The sequence below is a fragment of the Mustela nivalis genome, assembly GCF_964662115.1.
Source record: "Mustela nivalis genome assembly, chromosome: 14".
NCBI lineage: Eukaryota > Metazoa > Chordata > Mammalia > Carnivora > Mustelidae > Mustela > Mustela nivalis.
In genome coordinates, this window is record NC_139033.1 from 55,113,159 (window position 1) to 55,135,177 (window position 22,019).

The 22,019-nt window shown below is 40.2% G+C and overlaps 1 protein-coding gene across 2 annotated transcripts; it reads left to right on the forward strand.

The window, feature by feature from the left end:
• The first annotated feature begins 423 nt into the window (after nt 1-423).
• Nucleotides 424-21,105, forward strand: SLC39A6 (solute carrier family 39 member 6). Of its 2 annotated transcripts, none has more exons than XM_082699509.1 (10): nt 424-724; nt 2,859-3,596; nt 5,083-5,266; nt 6,271-6,440; nt 7,654-7,872; nt 12,687-12,792; nt 15,519-15,896; nt 17,128-17,208; nt 18,312-18,502; nt 19,871-21,105. In XM_082699509.1, exons 2-10 carry the CDS (start codon nt 2,868-2,870, stop codon nt 20,021-20,023), a joined length of 2,211 nt encoding a protein of 736 aa, XP_082555635.1. In that variant the 5' UTR covers nt 424-724; nt 2,859-2,867; the 3' UTR covers nt 20,024-21,105. The 2 variants fall into 2 exon arrangements, with proteins under 2 accessions (XP_082555635.1, XP_082555636.1); XM_082699510.1 differs by having other exon boundaries at nt 562-724; nt 3,415-3,596.
• Nucleotides 21,106-22,019: the final 914 nt, after the last annotated feature.

Below are 22,019 nucleotides of genomic sequence, written 5' to 3' on the forward strand. Positions count from 1 at the left end.
CCCCTCTCCTGGCGCGAGTGGTCCCTCGGTGCTTGAGTGCACCTATCGGCTCTCTTATGGATGGTGGCTCAGCGCAGAAGCACAGCCTCCGTCCCAGGAACGAAGGCCCTACTGGAGTGGCCCAGGACCTTCCACAAAGACCCGAGGCTCGTGTGCTTGTCAGGAACGTCCCGCTGCCCCTCACGGCCCGGGCCCCAGCTAGCGGATGGGGCTGGCCGCGGGGCCTAGAGAGCGCGTCTCGGGCCTCAGAGAGGCGCAGGGCTGCGGAAGGGCTCGAGGAAAGGGCTTCCAGCTTGCCGGTGTCGGGGCTCATAGCCCACTCTGCCCACGCCTTTGCCCCTCCCGCTCCAGCGAGCCCCGTGGCGCCGGCGAACAGGCGGACACGCGGATCCGCCCGACCGGGACGGGGTTCCGGGTCGCACTGCGCATGCCCTGAAGTCATGGCCGGCGGAGGCGGTGGTTCGCGGCGGCGCGCTGCGCGCGGCGGTAATTAGTAATTGTCCTCCTGCTCCGGGGAGGCGAGGCGCGTGGGGCGTGGCTTCCCGGTGTCTGCGCGGCGGTACCGTGGCCCGAGGGGCAGCCGGGCAGATGAGACCGCCGCTTCTCCGTGCCCTGTAGAGGTTTTTCAGAGAGAAGCACGGACCGGTTCCGAACCCTCCGGACCGCCCGCGGGAACTGAAGCGGCGCGAGGGGCCGGACAGCGGGACGGCGAGGCCGCGAAGAGGTGAGCCCCGCAGGTTCGGGAGGGGACAGCTGAGAGGGGAGCCTCGCGGGCCGTGGAGGCCGGACTTTCCCAGTTTCGGGTGCATAGTTGGGCTTCGGGGTGCAGCGAAGGACTTTAGGACGAAACAGTCCGTCCTGTTCCTATCGTATTCGAAGAAGGTACTGTGGTGTTTAAAAATAAGAAGCAGTTTTGTGTCCTCTTTCCCATTTTCTGCACTCGCCCCTTTTTCCAGACCCTTGTCCTTCGGCTTTCTTTATTCTTCCACACACGTTGATTTGCAGGGAAAATCCGCCGGCCGGTCCGCGACTGCCCTAAGCATCCTCCCTGGAGAAAGGCATGCAGCTGCCCACTGAGCCATCCGTCTGTGCGTGTCCCCACCCACCCCGCTCCCCATCCTGCGAATGATTTATCTTTCACTTTTGTATATTAACTGAATTTCCAAAACTTCAGGCTCTGAAGATTCTTCTTTTAGGAGTCTAGCCCTATGGTAGTTACTTCCATTTTCCACTGCTCCCAGTAGAATAAGCGGCAGTGTGCAACAAACAAATGGCAGTTATGGGGCACCCGCGCAGACATTCGTTCATGTGGTTTCTTCAGTCATCCGACAAATATGTATCTTACCAGCTTTTCCTGGTGCAGGAAACAGCTGAAGGTGGTAGAGCTAGGTTGCCCCGTCCTCGGTCTCTATCTCCGGAACCCAGCCCTAGCCGCTTTGGCTGAAGGCAGATAACAATCACCATCCATCACTGATAATGGACGTCTGCTGGGTCCTGAGATGTCTGTCCATCTGCTTCTCCGGACTATACCTTCCCTTGTTTAGCTGAGTTCTGCTTTTCAAGGCGCAACTTGAGATAGATATATAGATATAGATATCTATATCTATATATTTAAAAAAATAAATAAAACAAAGAGCTCATTTTTAATTTATATATAGATATCTATAAATATCTATATCTATCTGAAAAATGTAAAAAATAAATAAAAGAGCTCATTTTTAATTTATATATAGATACTTATCTATATATCTAGATACTTATCTATATATTATATATTTATATATATTCTATTTATATCTAGATACTTATCTATATATCTAGATACTTATCTATATATAAATTAAAAATGAGCTCTTTGTTTTATTTATTTATTTTTTACATTTTTCAGATTTTATTTCACAGTAATCTCTACAGCCAGCATGGGGCTCAAATCTACAAGTTCAAGAGCCATAAGCTCCACTGACTAAGCCAGCTAGGTGCCCTAAAGCTCAACATGATTATTCTGTTTGGAGTGTGGGCCTTTGGGTTCAAATACTATTGTGTGGATGAATGATGATAGTCTCTGATAAGATTTTCACTGTTTTATAGCCATATAAGAATGATACCCTTTATCTGAAGTTTATTTGAAGAGGTGTTATTTTGCAGTCACTCAAGAGAATGAGATCAATCTATATGTACCAACACAGAAAGGTGTTGTTGAGTGGGGAAAAAAGATCCTGTTTGTTTAAAGGAAAAAAGACACATCTATTTGAGTATGGATAGAAACCATCCTAAGGGATAATACAAGAAACTGGCAACACTAGGTACCTTTGAGGAGTGGGATTGGGGGAAAGAAGCTTTAAATTGATTTGTATGTATTTAAGAAAAAGTTTTAAATGTGAATTGTTTTGAGATTGTCATTTCTACTTTTTTTTTTAACGTTAAAATATTATTCTGTGAAATAATGATGATAGTGGGGATAATGGGGTATAGTTTCGAATATTTGTTCTTACCGGGCCCTCCCTTTTGAGGGTCCACAGAAGCAGTAATAAGTTGCCAGCTATGGCTGTGACCACATTAATCTCCAATTTCTGAGTTACTATTGCTTTTGCAGTGCTAATTATGGTCTCAGCACTCAGTTGTTCTCCAGTTGTTTCAAGTGTTTTACCAATTCAGGGGTAGAGCCTAGGATTCTTTCTATTTCATATATATATATATTTCTTTTATGTTTTCACAGTAGGTAGCAGTACACCAGTCAGGCACACTAAATGGTGTTCTATAAACCTTGATTACTTGATACCAATTTTCAGCATGAGATTTCTTAATTCAAATTGTTTTAAAAGCGAAGGCAAGAATTTTTTTTTTTCTATCTTCTCTAGGAAGGTGCAATGGCGAGGAATTTATCTGTAATCTTGATTCTGACCTTCACCCTGTCAGTCACAAATCCCCTTCATGAACTAGAACCAGCAACTGCTTTCCCTCAGACCACTGAGAAAATTATTACAAATTGGGAATCTGGCATTAACGTTGACTTGGCAGTTACCACACGGCGACATCATCTACAGCAGCTTTTCCATCGCTATGGAGAAAATAATTCCTTGTCAGTTGAAGGGTTCAGAAAACTGCTTCAGAATATAGGCATAGATAAGGTTAAAAAAATCCATATACACCATGACCACGACCATCACGCTGACCATGATCACCACTCTCACCGTAATCACGCTGCTTCCAATAAAAACAATCGGAAAGGTCTTTGCCCAGACCGTGAGTCTGATAGTTCAGGTAAGGATCCCAGAAACAGCCAGGGGAAAGGAGCTCACCGATCTGAACATACCAATGGTAAAAGGACTGTTTTCATTAAGGATGGTGTTACTGCTAGTGAAGTGACCTCAACTATGTATAATGCTGTCTCTGAAGTCGGAACTCACTTTCTAGAGACAATAGACACTCCAAAACCCGGAAGACCTTTCCCCAAAGATGTGAGCAGTTCCACTCCACCCAGTATCACAGAAAAAAACCGGGTGAGCCGGCTGGCCAGTAGGAAAACAAATGAATCTGTGAGCGAGCCCAGAAAAGGCTTTATGTATTCCAGAAACACAAATGAACATACTCAGGAGGTAAGATGAATGCTTTTCATTATGCCTGCTTGTTTGTCCTGTCATTCCCATTCTGTCTCTACTTGCAAGGAGTATAAAGTAAAAATAAAATGATGAGGTTTTTGGAGAGCGAATTTCTACCTTTTCATCCAGGCATCCATCAAAACCCAAAGGCCTTTGTCCCTACTGTGTCATAAACATTACTGATAGAAAACTTGGAGGGTAATTTTTTTATAAAATGGTGCTGGCAGCTACAACTGTTTTCTAATATGGAATTTAAAATGAGTATGAAAAGCAGTAATCAAGGTTATTTTTGGATAAAGTCTTTAAAAGGTGAATATTGTTAATGAAAAGTAGAGAATGAGAGGTGGAAAAAGCAGGCGTTAGAATCCATGTTTTAGGGAAAGGTGTGGTTGAAGGCACAATAGAAGGCAAGAAGAACAATAGTGTTACCTTCTTGGAAGAGGGATCTCAGTGACTTGTGGAGTGCTGAAACTGGAGCAGCTCCCAAGAACCATGTGCTGGACAATAGAAAAATCTGGGAACTGAGGTACTAAAGTCATGTGCTTTTCCTAAACTTGACTTCCAGCCTGTACAATTTTCCTTGGCTGAGAAATGTCCAAGGCAAGGAATTAGTTGGTATGCATTAATATGCAAACCTTAAAGAGTACTTCATTCAAGTCATCCTATGACTGTACCAATTCCAGAATAATCCTAATGTTCATTCCCATAGCGACATTGGTCCTAAAGTTTGTCCTGAATAGTATTGGCCAAGAACTATGGGAATTTAAAGTAACTTTACAGAAGATGAGAAACAGGTGCTACTGCCAATTTTTTTGTGTGAGAAGGGGAGCTTAGATTACCTAGAGGGGATTCTCTTCAAACTAAGCTTGTCATCTAATTAAGTTGTTGAAACAGCTGCCTGCTGGTACAAGTTTGTTTTATTAACCAGCCTTGCCCTCTGCAAGAGTAATTTACATAATTTAATATTCTCTCGTTGTAGAGCTTTTGCCAGGTGAATAGACAGAACTGAGCTAAGTTTTGCAAGTACAGTCATTGCAGGAAGAGTGACGTGTCTTGGGCTTGTTTAGGCCACGTAGGGTAGCATTACTACTAAAGCATCATATTTCTCAATCTCTAATGAACTCCATCTCAAAATTAAAGCTCATTTCCTTAATAGGTTTATACAATGAGTTAACAGGCTTGTGAATGTCCATTTATCCTCAAGGTTGTTCCGCTGAGGGCTTTCTCTGGTTTACTAGTGATTGAGCTTCTCCTGAGAAAAAATTAGGCAAAAGAGGTAGGATATCCCCATTGTGACATAGCATCTCCAGGGAGCTTGAGGCAAGTTCCAAAGTACACAAGACACAAGTTGGTTTTAATGCATTAACTTGAAAAAATAAAGAAGTAGCTTCAGTATGGAAAGGGTGTTGTATCATCAGAAAACTTTTTTGGATTGTGTAATGAGAAGGCTTTTTGGTGATTTTCACTGCTTTGTTTCCTGCAGTGTTTCAATGCGTCAAAGTTGCTTACATCTCACGGCATGGGCATCCAGGTTGTGCTGAATGCAACGGAGTTCAACTATCTCTGCCCAGCCATCATCAATCAAATTGATGCTAGATCATGTCTGATTCATACAACAAGTGAAAAGAAAGCTGAAATCCCTCCAAAGACCTATTCTTTACAAATAGGTAGAGTCATCTTTTTTATGCAAAAATAATTTCAAGTAGATACATTTATGTTACACTTTTTCTTATATTTATATCAACCTATTCATTTTCCAGCATAATCCTAAGTATCTTAATTGTTTGTTCTCTGCCTTGAAAGTGAAGAAAGCAAGCTGGTTAGCCTTGCCTTAAGAAAAAAAATAATAATAAAAAAATAAAACAGCTATGTAGCTGAGGCCATCCTACAGGAAATCAGGGGCATCTGAAATTTGGGCTTTTTATGTTGTCACACTGTTTCAGAAGGTCAGTTAATATCTGCTGTTTAAGAGCCTAAATCTGATTCTTATTAATAAATGAAACTAGGATCAGTTCTGCTGTAGTGTAGAACCTGCGTTGCTCAAAAACTATGGTAGATAAATAATTCCCTTGTTTACTGAAGAAATCATTGAATTCCCAGATTCTTTTTATATTTCTTTCTTCTTCTTTTTTTTTTTTTTAAGATTTTATTTATTTGACAGACAGAGATCACAAGTAGGCAGAAAGGCAGGCAGAGAGAGAGAGAGGGAAGCAGGTTCCCTGCTGAGCAGAGAGCCCCATGTGGTGCTCAATTCCAGGACCCTGGGATCATGACTTGAGCTGAAGGCAGGGGCTTAACCCACTGAGCCACCCAGGCACCCCTCTTTTTTTTTTTTTTAACTCCTCTCTTTCATAATTTAGCTGTGTATGGGAGTCCAAAAGCTCAGGTCCAAGTGATCTAGAATTTGTCATTGGTAACCATTTTCTCCCTTTGACCCCCATCTGAAGAACTTTCCACCAGGCTTCTGCTCTTTCCCAGGAGGGTTCAGTCAGATTGTTCATTTGCACCAGAAACAGATTTCTCAGTTATTATTCTGTTACCACAGCCCTCTTCCACTAAGTTTGTATTTCTTTAGCTTAAAAAATGCAACTTGCTTTGACAGGTTGCTTTATGCTACTCTGTTAAAGTTCATCAATTGTATAATTTTTCCTTTGCTGTGTTTATTTGACAGCCTGGGTTGGTGGCTTTATAGCTATTTCCATCATCAGTTTTCTATCTTTGCTCGGCGTTATCTTAGTGCCTCTCATGAATCGGGTGTTCTTCAAATTTCTCCTAAGTTTCCTTGTGGCGCTGGCCGTTGGGACGTTAAGTGGTGATGCTTTTTTACACCTCCTTCCACATGTAAGTACAGACATTTGCCCTATCAGTGTATTTTATTATTCAACAGTGAAAAGATTAATATATTTTTGGTTTGTACTAGAATTCTTTGTTTGATATATTTAAGAGGTTAGAAATTTGGTTTAGAGGAGTTGATTCTAAAATATATTAGGTGACTGAAATTTGCATTTACATACTAGATCTTAGTATATGTTCGTGGTTTGTTTTTTGCTTTTCTCTTTAATGAAATTTACTAAATACAGACTAATTTAACTTTTTGGACCCAGTTAATAAAAGGAGATAGATTCTGCCCAGATATTATTACTGTGACAGATACATTAGTGTACTTGCTACAGAAATAAAAACTGATTCTGTATGTACTCAAGAAACAAGTTTTCCTTTGGAGTTGAATTTATGTGTATAATTAGAGATTCACACTCATTGACAAGTAAATTCTTAAGTAAGTTGAATAGAGTTTACTTAATAGCTCCATTAAAAAGTTAAGTATTTGGATCTCATCTTTTAAGCTTCCCTTAAAGGTTTACAGGTCAGTAGGGAAAAAATCCTTATGAGAGCTCTCTACATAGCCCGTCATGTTCCATCCTGTAGTGAAAAACTGTTTTTGCTGTGCTGAACTCCCCGTCCCCAGATGGCAGATGTTCACCATGCAGCCTGTGTGTAGGGTGTACCCTGTGACCACCCCCAACTCCCCTCTGTTGATGAGCTGCACACTCGGTTCCCTACCATGCCTGAGGGCCAATGCCTGCTGCAGACTGCTGGAGCGTATCACCTGATCTCAGATATCTGCCAGGGCCCGTGACACACACTAGGCTTCTTGTAAGCACAGCAAAGGGACTGGCGTGGGCTTTTTCAGTGTGGAGTACAAATAGAACACCCTGTATGCCTCTTGAGTCTGGGAATTCCCTATCATTTGTGGCCATGGTAACTTGTTCAACATTGAAAATACCTGCTACCTATATGAGAGTCAGGGAATGCATCTGTCATCACGCTAAACCAATGCACACTGTTAAGTGCCTTAGCACATTATACATTAAGCTCTAGCTCACTAGTAGCCTGTGGGTCATTTTGATGTATTAAACTTCCCCCTCAGCTCTGACATAGCCCATTAATTGCCTAATTCTAAATGGTTTCCATATTTGGCCTTACTGTCTTAGCCAAGTTTTCTGACATGTATGAAACTAATGAATTCATAAAATACATACTGTTTTTCCTGTAGTCTCATGCAAGTCACCACCATAGTCACAGCCATGAAGAATCTGCAATGGAAATGAAGAGAGGGCCACTTTTCAGTCATCTGTCTTCTCAAAACATAGAAGAAAGTACCTATTTTGATTCCACATGGAAGGGTCTGACAGCCCTGGGGGGCTTGTATTTCATGTTTCTTGTTGAACATGTACTCACATTGATCAAGCAATTTAAAGATAAGAAGAAAAAGGTAAGGAAAAGTATTGTTTACTTACTAGACATTTTTGAGTAGGATTCTAACTGGACTGTTAGCTGAGCTTTTCCAGCAGGTATGATCTTCATTCAAGAGAGTTTCAGTACCCTGAAATACTTTTTCTTTCCAGAGGCATAACCCTGGAGTTCTCTGTTTTCAGTATTTCCTTCAGACTCCTGAGAGGGTAAAAATGGCAGAGGTTCAACATTTGTGTAAAACCAAACAAGGCACAAGCAGAGTCTTGAAGATCTGAAGCATCATGATTACAGCCTTGATGGTGGCAATGGTTTCTTGGGTATATACACCCAAATTCATTGATGTGTGTTTGTTAAATATGAACTCCTTCTTCATTGTCAGTCATACCTCAGTAAAGTGTTGTGTTTGTTGGTTTGTGTGGGTTTTTTGTTGGTTTTTTTGTTTTTTCTTAAACGGGCTCCATGCTGAGATCAAGACCTGAGCTGAGATTGAGAGTCGGACATTTAACCAACAGAGCCATCCAGACATCCCTACATGCTTTGGGTTTTTTGTTTTTTTAAAGATTTTATTTATTTATTTGACAGAGAACACAAGTAGGCAGAGAGGCAGGCAGAGAGAGAGAGAGAGAGAGAGAGAGAGAAGCAGGCTCTGCACTGAGCAGAGAGCCGGATGCGGGGCTCGATCCCAGGACCCTGGGATCATGACCTGGGCCGAAGGCAGAGGCTTTAACCCGCTGAGCCACCCAGGCACCCCTACATGCTTTGTTTTTTAAAGAAGCATTATGGTCACACTGTCAGTATTTTTTGGTAGTTAGGATTAACTGTTCTCATTAACTTTAATTACTCACCCTGTAACTGAATATTCTCCATGTTTCAGAGGGTTTGTGACTTTCACAGTCTTGTCCTTTACAAATTGCCACCAGAAAATAGTATGAAGCAAAACCATAGGCTCTTTATTTCTGGTTTAAAAAAAAAAAAAAATTAACTATGGTTATCTGTCACCTCTTAAACTGTTGTGACCAGGCAAGTCAGTCAAAGGACTGTCCTGATGGAAACTCTTAAAAAAGACATATACACATATTAGACATTTTAATTTAACTTAAACTGCGTGTACATTCATATTCTGGTCATTTGTTGTTGACCAAGGTTTTCTTTGAGTCAGAAGTTTGATAATTTTTTCTGTAGCCATGCTCCTTCACCTACAGTCTCCAATTTTGGTTTCTCTCAAGTGAAGAAGAGGTTACACACTTGGAAAGCTATACGAGAGTAGAATCTAGGTTTTGTAAATTTTATGCATGGTTGCTTTCATAACTTGATAGTCTTTTTTTTTTTTTAACAACTTGCTTTTGAATCTTATAAAAGCATTCAGCTTAAGTTTTCATAGAAGTAACTATTCTCACCATCATTTCACAGTTTGAGTTATGTGTCATTAAATTGTGCAATTACTATAACAAGCCTAACTGGCATGAAGAGGTTTGAAAACAAACGCAGTTGTTTCTTGCTGAGCGCAGAGCTCACTGTGGGAAGCAAGTGCGTGTGTGAACAGGAAACTTGCCTCCTTCTCCCTCCTGTGAACATTTGCCCTTAGAGATTTGTCCTTCACTAAGACCTCAAGTTACAAATTGTGAACCTTCTCTTTACTGGACCTAAAGCTAGAGGAAAGAAGTGAAATGAGAATAGCTTATTCACTCCTCATCCAGGAGTCCTCTTCCATGTTCCCATTGTCCCAAGTGCTTCACTTGGACTGACTGGAGCATATATCCTACTTGCTGACATTCCCTGGAATTCTTTCCCTAAAAAAACAAATGATCTTACATTAGTTTCAGGGGGAGGTTTGGAGGTTTGTTTGTTTTACTATGTCTCTAGTTCACATGCCATCATTTCTAACATTCTAATTTCAATTTAGTTTTTAAATTTTACCTATAGATAGCTTTTCCTTAATCTGGTACTCTTTAACATGGGACTGTTAAGAAGTAGGCTCCCTATGATTTAACACAGAACAATTTTTAACTCAGTTGTGAAATCAATCTTGTGTCATGACCAATGTTTTTAAAGGCAGCAGTAATATACAGTGTAAGACGTGTTTTACTATGGCTTATAGTCAAAGAAGTTTAATGATCTCTTTTCTAAAATAGTTTCTACTGGAATAAAAGCTCTGAAGAGCTAGGACCTTTGCCACATCTCCAATGCCTAGAATAGCATCTGGCATGATAGATAGTTAACAAACATTTGTTGAACGTATAAGAAACTTTAAATGGCAAGCAAGCATAATTTCTACACAGACTTCCCACAGGAGTTTTGCAAATGTTAGTTGTTCTCTTCCCTTTCAGAATACATTGAGTTTATCTTTTGTTAAAGGTGTCCAGATCTTAGAGTTACTCGTTTAACAGTTTTAAATTACATTTGTTCTCTCAAAACAAAACAAAACAGGGGCACCTGGGTGGCTCAGTGGATTAAGCCTCTGCCTTCGGCTCAGGTCATGATCTCAGGGTTCTGGGATTGAGCCCTGCATTGGGCTCTCTGCTCAACGGGGAGCCTGCTTCCCGCTCTTTCTCTGCCTGCTGCTCTGCCTACTTGTGATCTCTCTCTGTGTCAAATAAATAAATAAAATCTTAAAAAAAAAAAGTTCTTCCATATACAGTGAGTGTTTAGAATTTTTTCAGCCTTATAACAGGACCTAGGATTTTCCTGAAGATATCTATTCTGCATCCTTAGGAGATTGCATATATCATATGATATCTGTCAATTTGAAATCAATATTCAAATTCAAATACACCTCAGATGTATGAGGTTACATCTCATACTTAATTATATATAGTTGGACCTTTATAATAAGTTCAACCTCAAAAGCTTTTTTCTACCAGTGAAGCCTGTTTCTACCAGTGAAGGTCACGTTGAGGACCTGCAGGTCATCTATGACATCTCCCTTATCCTCGTATCTAGGCTAGTTTTAGTGAATACATCCGGAACTTTTCCATTTCTCTCCCTCTTCCTTGCTATCATTCTAGTCTAAGCCATGCTTTTCTCCCACCTGGGTGACAGCATCCACTTCTTAACTGGCCTGTCTACAGTATTTTATTGTTTCCTTCTTCCAGTCCAGAACAGAACAAAGTGATTTGTTTCAATGGAAATCTGATGAAGTTGTACACCGCCATTTATAATCCTTCCTTCAGTGACTTCTCTATATTTGTAGGACATAGTCCACACTTTTAACTTGGTTTGCATTGTCTGGATCTCCTTCTGCCGCCCAGCCGTTAGCCCCCTATCTCTGACCACCATGCACTGCTTTCATTTCTGGGATGGGATTGGCCTCTTTCTGTTTTAAGACCCTCCCACATGCTGTTCCACCTCTATTCCCAGCCTACAGTTCCCCCACAAACCTCTGCTTATCTTAGGTCTTGGTGTAAGGATCACCTTCTCAAGGAAACCTGCCGTGGGACTTAGTTAGGTCTTATTATACACTCATAGCATTATGTGTTTTCCCTTTGTAAAACATGAAAAATTGCAATCAAAGAATTGTTTAATCATTTTATCTGTAAAGCCTCCCTCCCTATGGATGATAAGCTCCATGAAAATAGAGACCATGTGTATCTTGCTTTATGTTGTATTGCCAGCATACAGCATAGGGAACATTATAGGTCCTGATACTTACAGAATGAAAGAACTGGTTAATCTGTAAATTCTCTGGAGAGTCATTGCCCAGCAGGAAAGAAAGCATTAACTGAACTGATATAAAACATCCTGAATTCATTTATTGTCACAAACATTGAAGTACTTTCTCCGTTAAAGGTACTAAGCTGGGGGTCGGTATATAGATGGGTTTGTGTGCATGCCTTTAAAAACTCTATAGTCTAAGAATGTACAGATGGTTTACATGTTATCAGAGCTAGAATGAAATCTCGGGCCCAGTGGTGATTGTTTAAGTCATACTCAAAAGGACTGCAGATAAGAAATCTATTATTTGTGGGACCATTTTCAGTCATTTTGAGTATTCTCTTCTACATAGGAAACGTATATAAGTAAAGTATTACTTTTATGCAAGTAAGCAAAGTAAAGTAATGAATGATTTACATAAGTAAATCACACTGCACCATTGTTCAAGTGGTGACCTTTCTGCTTGGGCTCAAAGATAAGGATAATAGTCAAGCATGGTATTGAGGTGGTTAAAAAACCTAGTGATAAATTTGAGGCTAACTAATAAGAGATTTGTTTAAAAAAAAAAAAAAAAGCTTGGTAATGGTGTTTTATTATAGGAAAAGTATTTTAGTTTTAATAGCAAACACCTAATCAGTGTCACAGTATAGTTTTAGGTTATAAAAAGTCTGGGAAGTATGGGGTTTCGGGGTCCAAAAGAGGGCTGGAGAGAACCAAGCAGTTGGTTAGCAGATCACTAAATGCTGGAAAAAATGTCTCCAGTTGGTTCTAAAATTGATAACCTGAGGCATAGTTCTGTTTAATATGTGTATGAATCATTCAGGCCTCTAGTTAAAATCCCTGTGCTGATTCATTAGGTCTGGGTGTGGCCCAAGATTGTTCATTTCTAACAGGCTCCCCAGAGCACACTTAAAGTAGATGACCTAGGGGACATTGAGAAAGATGGCTATGTGATTTTGCAAGCTTCACCATCCTGAGCAGCTGTTATGCCGAAAACACACGGCTAGGTGCTGTGTAAATTAACTATAGGCCCTGCCGGCCCTTGGAGGACTTTTATCCCAATCCCAATAAAGGTCCCTTACTCTGTTGTCTTCCCTCGGTCTTCCGCTTAACTGTTTGTTTATAATTGTACACAGAAGCACTTCAATGGTTTTAAAGTGCTGCTTTCTCTTACCATTTTAGAATCAGAAAAAACCTGAAACTGATGATGATGTGGAGATTAAGAAGCAGCTGTCCAAGTATGAATCTCAACTTTCAACAAATGAGGAGAAAGTAGACGCAGATGATCGTAAGTCTTTACAAATCTGAGGTCTGGAGGGAGTTTACTGCACTGTGATTTGCAGGCAGCTTGGACTCTCTGGGACAGAGGGGACCATGTCCCTTTGTCTATTTTATTTTTTTTTTACTTTTGAAATATTTAATGCCTTTTCTTTTTAATTGCCAGTGAGTAAGCTGTTTATATTATATTTACATTTCTTCCTCTAATTTTTTATTTTGAAGGAATTCAGACATACAGAAAAGTTTCAAGAGTATTGCAAAGAGGGGTTCCTGGGGGGCTCATAGAGTTAGGCGTCTGCCTTCGGCTCAGGTCATGATCCCAGGGTCCTAGGATCAAGCCCTGCATCAGGCTCCCTGCTCAGTGGGGAGCCTGCTTCTCCCACTTCCTCCTCCTGCTGCTCCCCCAACTTGTACTCTCTCTCTCTCTGTCAAGTAAATAAATAAAATCTTTTAAAAAAAAAAAAAGTAATAAAGAGAATTTCTATATCTTTCATACAGCCCCCATATTTTACCCGCCCTTATCATTCTGTTTCTCTCTGAGTACACATACACACACTGTTTTGCTAAGCCATTTGAAAGTAAATTACAGACGAGATGTCTCTGTATCCCCACATGTTTCCTTAGAAAAAGGACATTGTCTTATATAACCATGGTTCAGTTATTGAAATCAGGAAATTAATGTGATACCATGTCATTACTAGTCTCTAGACCTCACGTATGTTTTTCCAGTTGTCTTAATGACTCCTTTATATTTTCCCTCCATCAGAAGAAAAAGTTGGTCCAGAGCATAGCCCAGGATCAAATACTGCATCTAGTTGCCCCTCATTTGGGCTGTTTCTAATCTTTTTTAGGACTAGATTGATCACTCGGGGCAGAAGTACCACAATGTGGTATTATATCCTCTCCAGTAATGCGGTGTGCTACCTGCCGTGATGCCCCGCTGTGAAGTTACTGTTTTTCCTGTAACTGGACTGTTAGCTTGCCATTTCTTATTGGATGAAATGAGATAAGATGAAAATTTTAAACCAGACTCCTCGCCATGACCCTCATGGTCTGACCCTGCTCTCCACTCTGTCCCATTGTTCGTTGTGTCCAATCTCACTGCCCTTTTCATTCCATGAGCACACCAAGTTTATCTCCAAGCCTTGCATTCACTATTGTTCCTGCTCGGAAGCCTCCTGTCGGATCTTCACACAAATTCCTGCCTCATCAGTTAGACTCAGAGGCCTTACCTGATCACGCAGACAAATGTCTCCCAGTTACTGTCCTTCCCGTTACCCTTTTCTGGTTTTCTCCATGCTGCCCAGTGCCTCATAGGACCTTATTTACACATGTTTTCTTATTAAATGTGTCTGTCGCCCCACAAGAACAGAATGTGCTAGAGGCGCCTGAGTGGCTCAGTGGGTTAAAGCCTCTGCCTTCGGCTCAGGTCATGGTCTCAGGGTCCTGGGATCGGGCCCCACATCGGGCTCTCTGCTCGGTGGGGAGTCTGCTTCTCCCTCTCTCTCTGCGGGCCTGTGTGCCTGCTTGTGATCTCTCTGTCTCTCTCTCTCTGTCAAATGGATAAATAAAATCTTAAAAAAAAAAAAACAACGTGCTTGAAGTTAGAGACTTTGTCACACTCCCATCCGTCCCCTGTGCCCGGCAGAGTACCTGGCCAGAGTAAGTGCTCACTAGATAGCTGCCAGCTAACCAGGGAGAAATCTGCTTAGTTGCTACTGCCTACCTCTACAGTTTCCTTCCCAACCTTGGTTTTTTATCCTGGTTTTTTTCTCTAAAGAGTAAATAAAATGTTCTTGCTCTTCTTGTGTCTACTCCTTCTTCATCACGGAGTCCAGTGCGGTGTATAACAGTGAGAAGGAGTTGTTGCCCTGGAACTGGACCACAGTGTTGGGAATGTGCCCATGAAAAGTGTGATCCGTGCACAGGACAAAGGGAAAAAACAAAACTTTACTGTTGAAATTTACTTTTCTTTGTACAAGTAGATAATAAATAAATTGTCCTTGGTGATCACTGTATTTCAAATGTTTGTTTTTCCTTGAACTTCACCCTAAAAAAAGAAGTTAGACAAGAGGATTATGCATGTTTTTTATTTCCAATTTTCAGTATTTTTCTTAACTGTTTTTCTAAAGTAAGTATATGCTGCTTTTTTAACCAGGGGAAAAAGACATCTTTTAAAATGTAAGGAGGCAGGTATTACACTGTATGTTAATTAAATGGAATTTTATTAATAACGAAAAAAAAATGTAAGGCAGAAGAAATCAAGGAAGAGGGGCGCCTGGGTGGCTCAGTGGGTTAAAGCCTCTGCCTTCGGCTCAGGTCATGATCCCAGGGCTCTGGGATCGAGCCCCGCATCGGGCTCTCTGCTTGGCAGGGAGCCTGCTTCCTCCTCTCTCTCTGCCTGCTTCTCTGCCTACTTGTGATCTCTGTCTGCCAAATAAATAAATAAATAAAATCTTTAAAAAAAAAAAAAAAAAAAAAGAAATCAAGGAAGAATCTTGGGGCTACTTATTGGAGATTGAAGTTTAAAATCCGTTCTTAATCTGTGAGGCCATTTCATTTCTAAAATTCATTAAAACCTGTTAATGTTTTGCATCAGCAGTATTCTGCTTCATTCGGTATGTGAGAGGATTGCCATGCTCTAAGATCTTTTTTGACTTTGTCGGGGATGTTTGGAAAATGCGCATTAACAAAGCCTTCTGACTTTGACCCAATGTCCCTTATGTTTACACCTAGGACCTGAAGGCTATTTACGAGGGGACTCACAGGAGCCTTCCCACTTTGATTCTCCACAGCCAGCAATCCTGGAAGAAGAAGAGGTCATGATAGCCCATGCCCATCCGCAGGAAGTCTATAATGAATATGTCCCCCGAGGCTGCAAGAATAAGTGCCATTCACATTTTCATGATACGCTCGGCCAGTCCGACGATCTCATTCACCACCATCATGATTACCATCATATTCTGCATCACCACCACCACCAAAACCACCACCCCCACAGTCACAGTCAGCGCTACTCTCGGGAGGAGCTGAAGGATGCCGGCATCGCCACATTGGCCTGGATGGTCATCATGGGCGACGGCCTGCACAATTTCAGCGATGGCCTCGCAATTGGTACGCATCTGCATGTTTGCTTCTTGTTGGCTGACTCTGAAAGTCACATGACGCCACCAGGCCCCTTTTAATGAAGACTGGGGCCATTTTGATAAAGCTAATAACTTCTAAGATCATCAGAATGTTATTTCTTCTGTAGCTATGTTGACAGGGAAGTACTAAATAAAAGTTACATAAGATTAAGTGCTGCAAACTGCCTGCTCCGTTACCTAAGTGGTAACTCTCAAAAATTGTTTTAATTTGTAGAATCTTAAAATCAAGCTTTAACGTGCATGGAGTATATGTTTTTGTCGGGTTTTGTTTGTTTGTTTTTACATTAGAGTTCCCCCCCTTACCTGCAGTATAAACAATATTAAGGTACAAGACACTTTTTTCCATCATCTTTTATACGGAAAGAATCCTAGCATATCTGATAAGTTGAGTTAAAAAAAAAATTTAAGAGAGATTTTGCTATTAAATTGTTCATTCTATCATGACCAAGAGATAATAGAATACTTAAAAATTATAGTGACCTGGTGCTGGAAGGAGCAGTGGAAATAATTACAGGTTAGGCAGCTAAGGCCTGGCAGGGCGAACCCCTTGCCCAAGGAGGCAGTGCTGTTTTGTAACCAGGCAGAGAGTAGCACAGTTGGCTCCCTGGAAGCCTGGTGTGCTTCCTCCTCTGGGTACTGTGCACAGCAGAAGCAACAAAGGAGGAGATGCACATGCTCGGTCACACTTTATAAGCGATCGGTTGTATACAGTGCTAGTTTTTAAAATTGGGGGGAGCTATTTGTCTTAGACTTTTCTCATCAGACAGTGAAAGAATGAATGTGAACAAATCTAATTACCTAGTGGATTCTTCTGAGGCCAGTGAAATGTGTTTGTACTCTTGACTACTGCATTTTCTTCCAAACATTTTAATTCAGTTTACTTTTTACATAAATGTTTTCCGTGGTAAGGATTACATCTCAGGTCTGTGATAAGATCCTCTAATCACTCTGAAGCACAGTGGAGCTTACCCTTCTCAAATGTACCTGCTTATGCTCCACTGGGAAATTTAAACCTAATTGCATGTAACCTAATGTTACTTGTAAAGAATATGCAGAGTGCAGCTGGAAAGTTCTGTTAATTCATGACAGAATCTCATTTACTTCCTTCACCTCATGCTGTATGCTGGTAAGATTTAAAAAAAAAAAAAAAAACCCATAGAACAATGTAGCCAAACTTTCTCTGATTGATTTTTACCCAGGGGCTGCTTTTACTGAAGGTTTTTCCAGTGGTTTAAGTACTTCTGTTGCTGTGTTTTGTCACGAGTTGCCTCATGAATTAGGTAAGAGAGCCATATAAACAGTATTTTCCAGGGGGATGAAGTGTCCTAGTGTCACTGGCATTTGCTATTGATAGTTCCAGCAAGCTTCCTCGTAACTTCTCTGCCTTCTACTAGCCTAGCTAGGTTTCTTTTCTCACTGAGTATAAGTTTGTTTCCAGCCAGTACTCTGACCCTATGAGTATAATTACACAATTGCCTCTGTGGCATTGCCAGAGAGATTTGTGGGCCTCCTCTCTCATCCTCTTACCCTACCACATGCCTTCCTGGACCAGCATACTGGTGACATCAGTGATCATTATCTTCATACCTGCAATATGAGTAAGACCACAGGATTCAAAGAAGTCAGCATCCATTAACAGAGAGAAATTGGCAAAGAGATTCTCACTGGAGCTAAAGAAAAGGGAAGTTGATGAATTGTGTTTTGAATATTTTTCTCCTCTGTCACCAGGATTTAAAACCTTCCCAGAGTTGTTCTGGATCCCAGTTCATGCCCTTGTTTTTCTTCTTGTAGATACATATTTGCACACACCTGTGCTGCCATTTTCAGTTTTGTTCCTTGGCGTGTTTTCTGCAATTCAGAAGGCCTCCCATCTGCCTGCCGAATGCTTATAATCCTCCACATCTGGCTTATGTTCCACATTCTAGGTCCTTCATATTCCCTGAAGCCTCTATTAGCTATTCCCATCTTCATTGCTCTTTTTATTCTTTTATAACTAGAACGTTAGACTCTTAAGCTCTTAATTATAGGTTGCCTTTATCATTTGCTGATCATTTCATGTGTGAAATGATCAGTGAAATCCTCTTCTTTGTGCCCAATTATAAGCTTGTTGAAGACCGTGCAAGAGCGCAAATTTAAATCATGGTATTTATCATTCATTGACAGAGTGAAAGCCTTAAGAAAATCTTTGGATTAAAAAATACCTTAATTTATAGAGGTGTTAGGGTGATTTACACTAATACTTGTTACCCCTGGTAATCCTTAGCTGCTTTCTTTTTCCTTCAAAAAAATTTAGAGAAGTTCTTAAATTAAAAAGTTTCTTGGGTATGTGTCTGAATAGTGATTTCTTTCCTTTCTTTGTTCCCTTTTTTGTTTTCTGTTAAAGGTGATTTTGCTGTTTTACTAAAGGCTGGCATGACTGTTAAGCAAGCTGTTCTTTATAATGCTTTGTCAGCCATGCTGGCGTATCTTGGAATGGCAACGGGAATTTTTATTGGTCATTATGCTGAAAATGTTTCTATGTGGATATTTGCACTTACCGCTGGCTTATTCATGTATGTTGCTCTGGTTGATATGGTAAGTTTTTAAGAAGTCTAATTACAGTGTTGACTAACAAAATAGAATGTTCAGTGAAACCTCTTTAAAAAGAATAGTAAGATTGATTGACTGATTGATTGATTTGAGAGAAAGAATCCCAGGATGGGTGGAGGAGCAGAAAGAGAGAGAATCTCAAGCAGACTCCACACTTGAGTGCTGAGCCAATCCAGGCTCAATCCCAGGACCCTGAGATCACAACCTTAGCCAAACCCAAGAGTCAGATGCTTAACCAGCTTAACCAGGCACCCCATGAAACCTCATTTTTAAAAAGGCTTTTGTTTAGGAGGTGCCTGACTGACTCAGTCAGTAGAGCGTGCAACTCTTGATCTCAGGATTGTGAGTTCTAGCTCCACTGTGGGCATAGAGCTTACTTTTTTAATCAATTAATTAATTAATTTAAACGGCTTTAGAATAAATACAGTAATAAGTGAGTCTGTATTTTATAAGATAGCATAGAAAATACAGGTTCTTTAGGGTATATCTTTTTGGATTACTGCTCACAAGCACACCTTATCCTGCATAACATGTGTCAAGATACACAGAAATATCCACCCCTTTCTGATGTGTCTTTTTGAGAGTAGAATCTCAGTAACCAGGCATTCAGCTTTGTATAGATTTGTCAGAAACCCAGCACAAGCCACATGTTGTGAATGCTCATAATTTCTTCAGAATGCTCATAATTTCCTTATTTTTTTTCATAATTTCCTTATTAATGGACAAAGGAGTTACTTTGTTTTGTCAGCAAAGTCCACATAACAATCCCAACCAGTCTGATTGCTAAAATTTTATTTTCTATATAAAGTTTCCATATCTCTAAACTTAGGTAAGCCATATGTTATGTTTGGTTCAGCTACCGGCAGTAATGAAAGGAGAATAATCAGTATTGTTCTTTGTTTCATAGTAGAGTGAACTGGACCAATATAAACTTTGACTTGTTGAGCATACCGTGAATAATCATTATGAATTAAGCTGCTGGGAAATGCTGTATACATTAGCTAGAGTCAGTATGTATATGGTCCCATTTTAAGGAGTTGGCTCAGTTGGGACGCCTGGGTGGTTCAGTGGGTTAAGCCTCTGTCAATGGCTCCGGTCATGGTCTCAGGGTCCTGGGATGGAGCCCCGCATCGGGCTCCCTGCTCAGCAAGGAGCCTGCTTCCTGCCTCCCCATCTCTCTGCCTACTTGTGACCTCTGTCAAATAAATAAAATCTTTAAATAAATAAATAAAAATAAGGAGTTGGCTCAGTATATCCAGCGACATATAAGCTAGTATTACTGCCCCGTAAATTCTTCTAAAAATGAATCCGTGGTTCTGAAAACCTAAATGTTGCTCTTGTTTTTTCTTTAAGGTACCTGAGATGCTGCACAATGATGCTAGTGACCATGGATGTAGCCGCTGGGGATATTTCTTTTTACAGAATGCTGGGATACTTTTGGGCTTTGGAATTATGTTGCTTATTTCCATATTTGAACATAAAATTGTGTTTCGTATAAATTTCTAATTAGGGTGTAAATGCTAGAGTAGCTTGAAAAAATATTGCTGTCTGTAGTTTGAATAGGTCGTAGGGAGATGAGAGTTCGTAAGCTGTGATATGCAGCCTTTGCGGTTAGTGGATTTTGTGATTTTTTTTTATTGAGTATTTCCATTTGTTATGCTTATAAGGTCAGTTATGGTGGTAACACAAAGGTACGTTTTAATATTTAAGTTATTCTATTTTGGGAATATGAGCTATATGTGCAATTTACCAATTTTACCAGTTTATTGTATAAACAAGAGATTTGGCATGACATATTCTGTATATTTCAGGAAAATTGTCTTTAATGCTTTTTCTAGAACCTAATTTAACACAGTAAGCCCCATGCTGGATGTCAGGCCTCTGAAGAACTGCTGGCATTTAGGAGTAAGGATACACAGAAAGCCTGAGATACCAATAACGCTTGTACTGAGTTTTAGCTAAGAAATAAAGAGAAAAAAGAATCTGTAAGAATTAAGAAGGCACAGATTTCTTTCCAAAAAAAAAGTCACAAAACTCATTACAAAATAGAAGAGAAAATTTAAATTAAAATGGCAATACTAGTGTAGAGTACCTTCATAACATATTTGTCATAGTAAAATAAACCACATAACATATTTGTCAGTAAAATAAACCACAGTGAGCACTTTTTACTAATTTAGTTGTACATTTAACTTTGTATAATAGAGAAGTCTAAGTATATTTAATGAATTCAAGCAATATATACCTTACCCAAGAAATTGGAATGTTCAAATATTTGTGTGGAGTTATACCAGATGAATATGAGTAAGTCTATGTATGGCCAAAAACTTGGGTGTTGAATGTTCTGGTTATCTGGTTTACCAAATGACAGCATAATAGAGCTTTGAGATGGGCAAGGGCATTAAAACTACACTGAGTGTAATTTGACTCCTTGAATTCAGAAAGTACTTTGGTATCTTTCAGTGCTTCAGTGTTGTCATTATGAGCAATTATCATTTTTATATGTAGTACTTTAGACATACTAGGGCTGTCTGTGGCATTCTCTAGATGTTGCTTTTCTACAAAATAAATTCCCCATGTCAGCTTGATATCAGATATCCGACTTCTTTTTTTTTTAACACCATCGTAACTACTTAAGCATACAGCTCATTAGTTTTAAGTATATTCACATTGTTGTGCAATGGATCTCCAGAGCTTTTTCATCTTGCAGAACTGGATCTCTGTATGCTTTAAACCACAACTCACTTCTTTCTCCCACAGCCCCTATAATCACCATTCTACTTTCTGTCTCTGAATTTGAGATGTCTGATTTTCTTAGTACTATCCAGACTATAGTATATCAATTCACTTATATTGATCAGTTACATCAATTACTCAGTTTTAAATTCTTTTCCACAAAGATAGTTTAAGAAATATTGACCCACAGTTTGTTCCAAGCCGCCCCTAATTTTTCTTTTATAACAATCAGAGCCTTAAGCTTGAGAAAAAGCACTGATGCCTTACATTCTAAAGAGAATTTAAAAAAAAATAATAATAAAATAGACAAGACCCTAGACCCCACTTAGAGCCTATTGAGAGTCAACTGGACCAACATCTCTATTCCCCAAGCCTAGTGAAAGGGATGGATATGGGTAACAAGAGAATGACTAGGGTTGAGGGTGCCTCAGAGGATGACATGAAGCATCTCCTCTAGCAAATGATTACTCTGCTTCAGAATTCTGCCCACAGACCTTCCTTACTGCTGCTAGAGCAGGGCAAGATGAGGAAGCTCTGGAAGAGCTGGAAATGTTCCTTGAGATTGGGGAACACAGCCTTGACTTTTCACAGATTCTGAATGTGGAAGATGTGCTGGGCCTAACCACAAAACAGTGAACTGGAAAGATAGTTCCCACTCAAGGTCAAACTCTATAGTGAACACATGGAAGGTTTAAGGAGTTAGTTTCCATGGCTTCATATGGGGGAGAATAGAGATTAAAAGAACATGCAGGAGCTGTAGAATGTG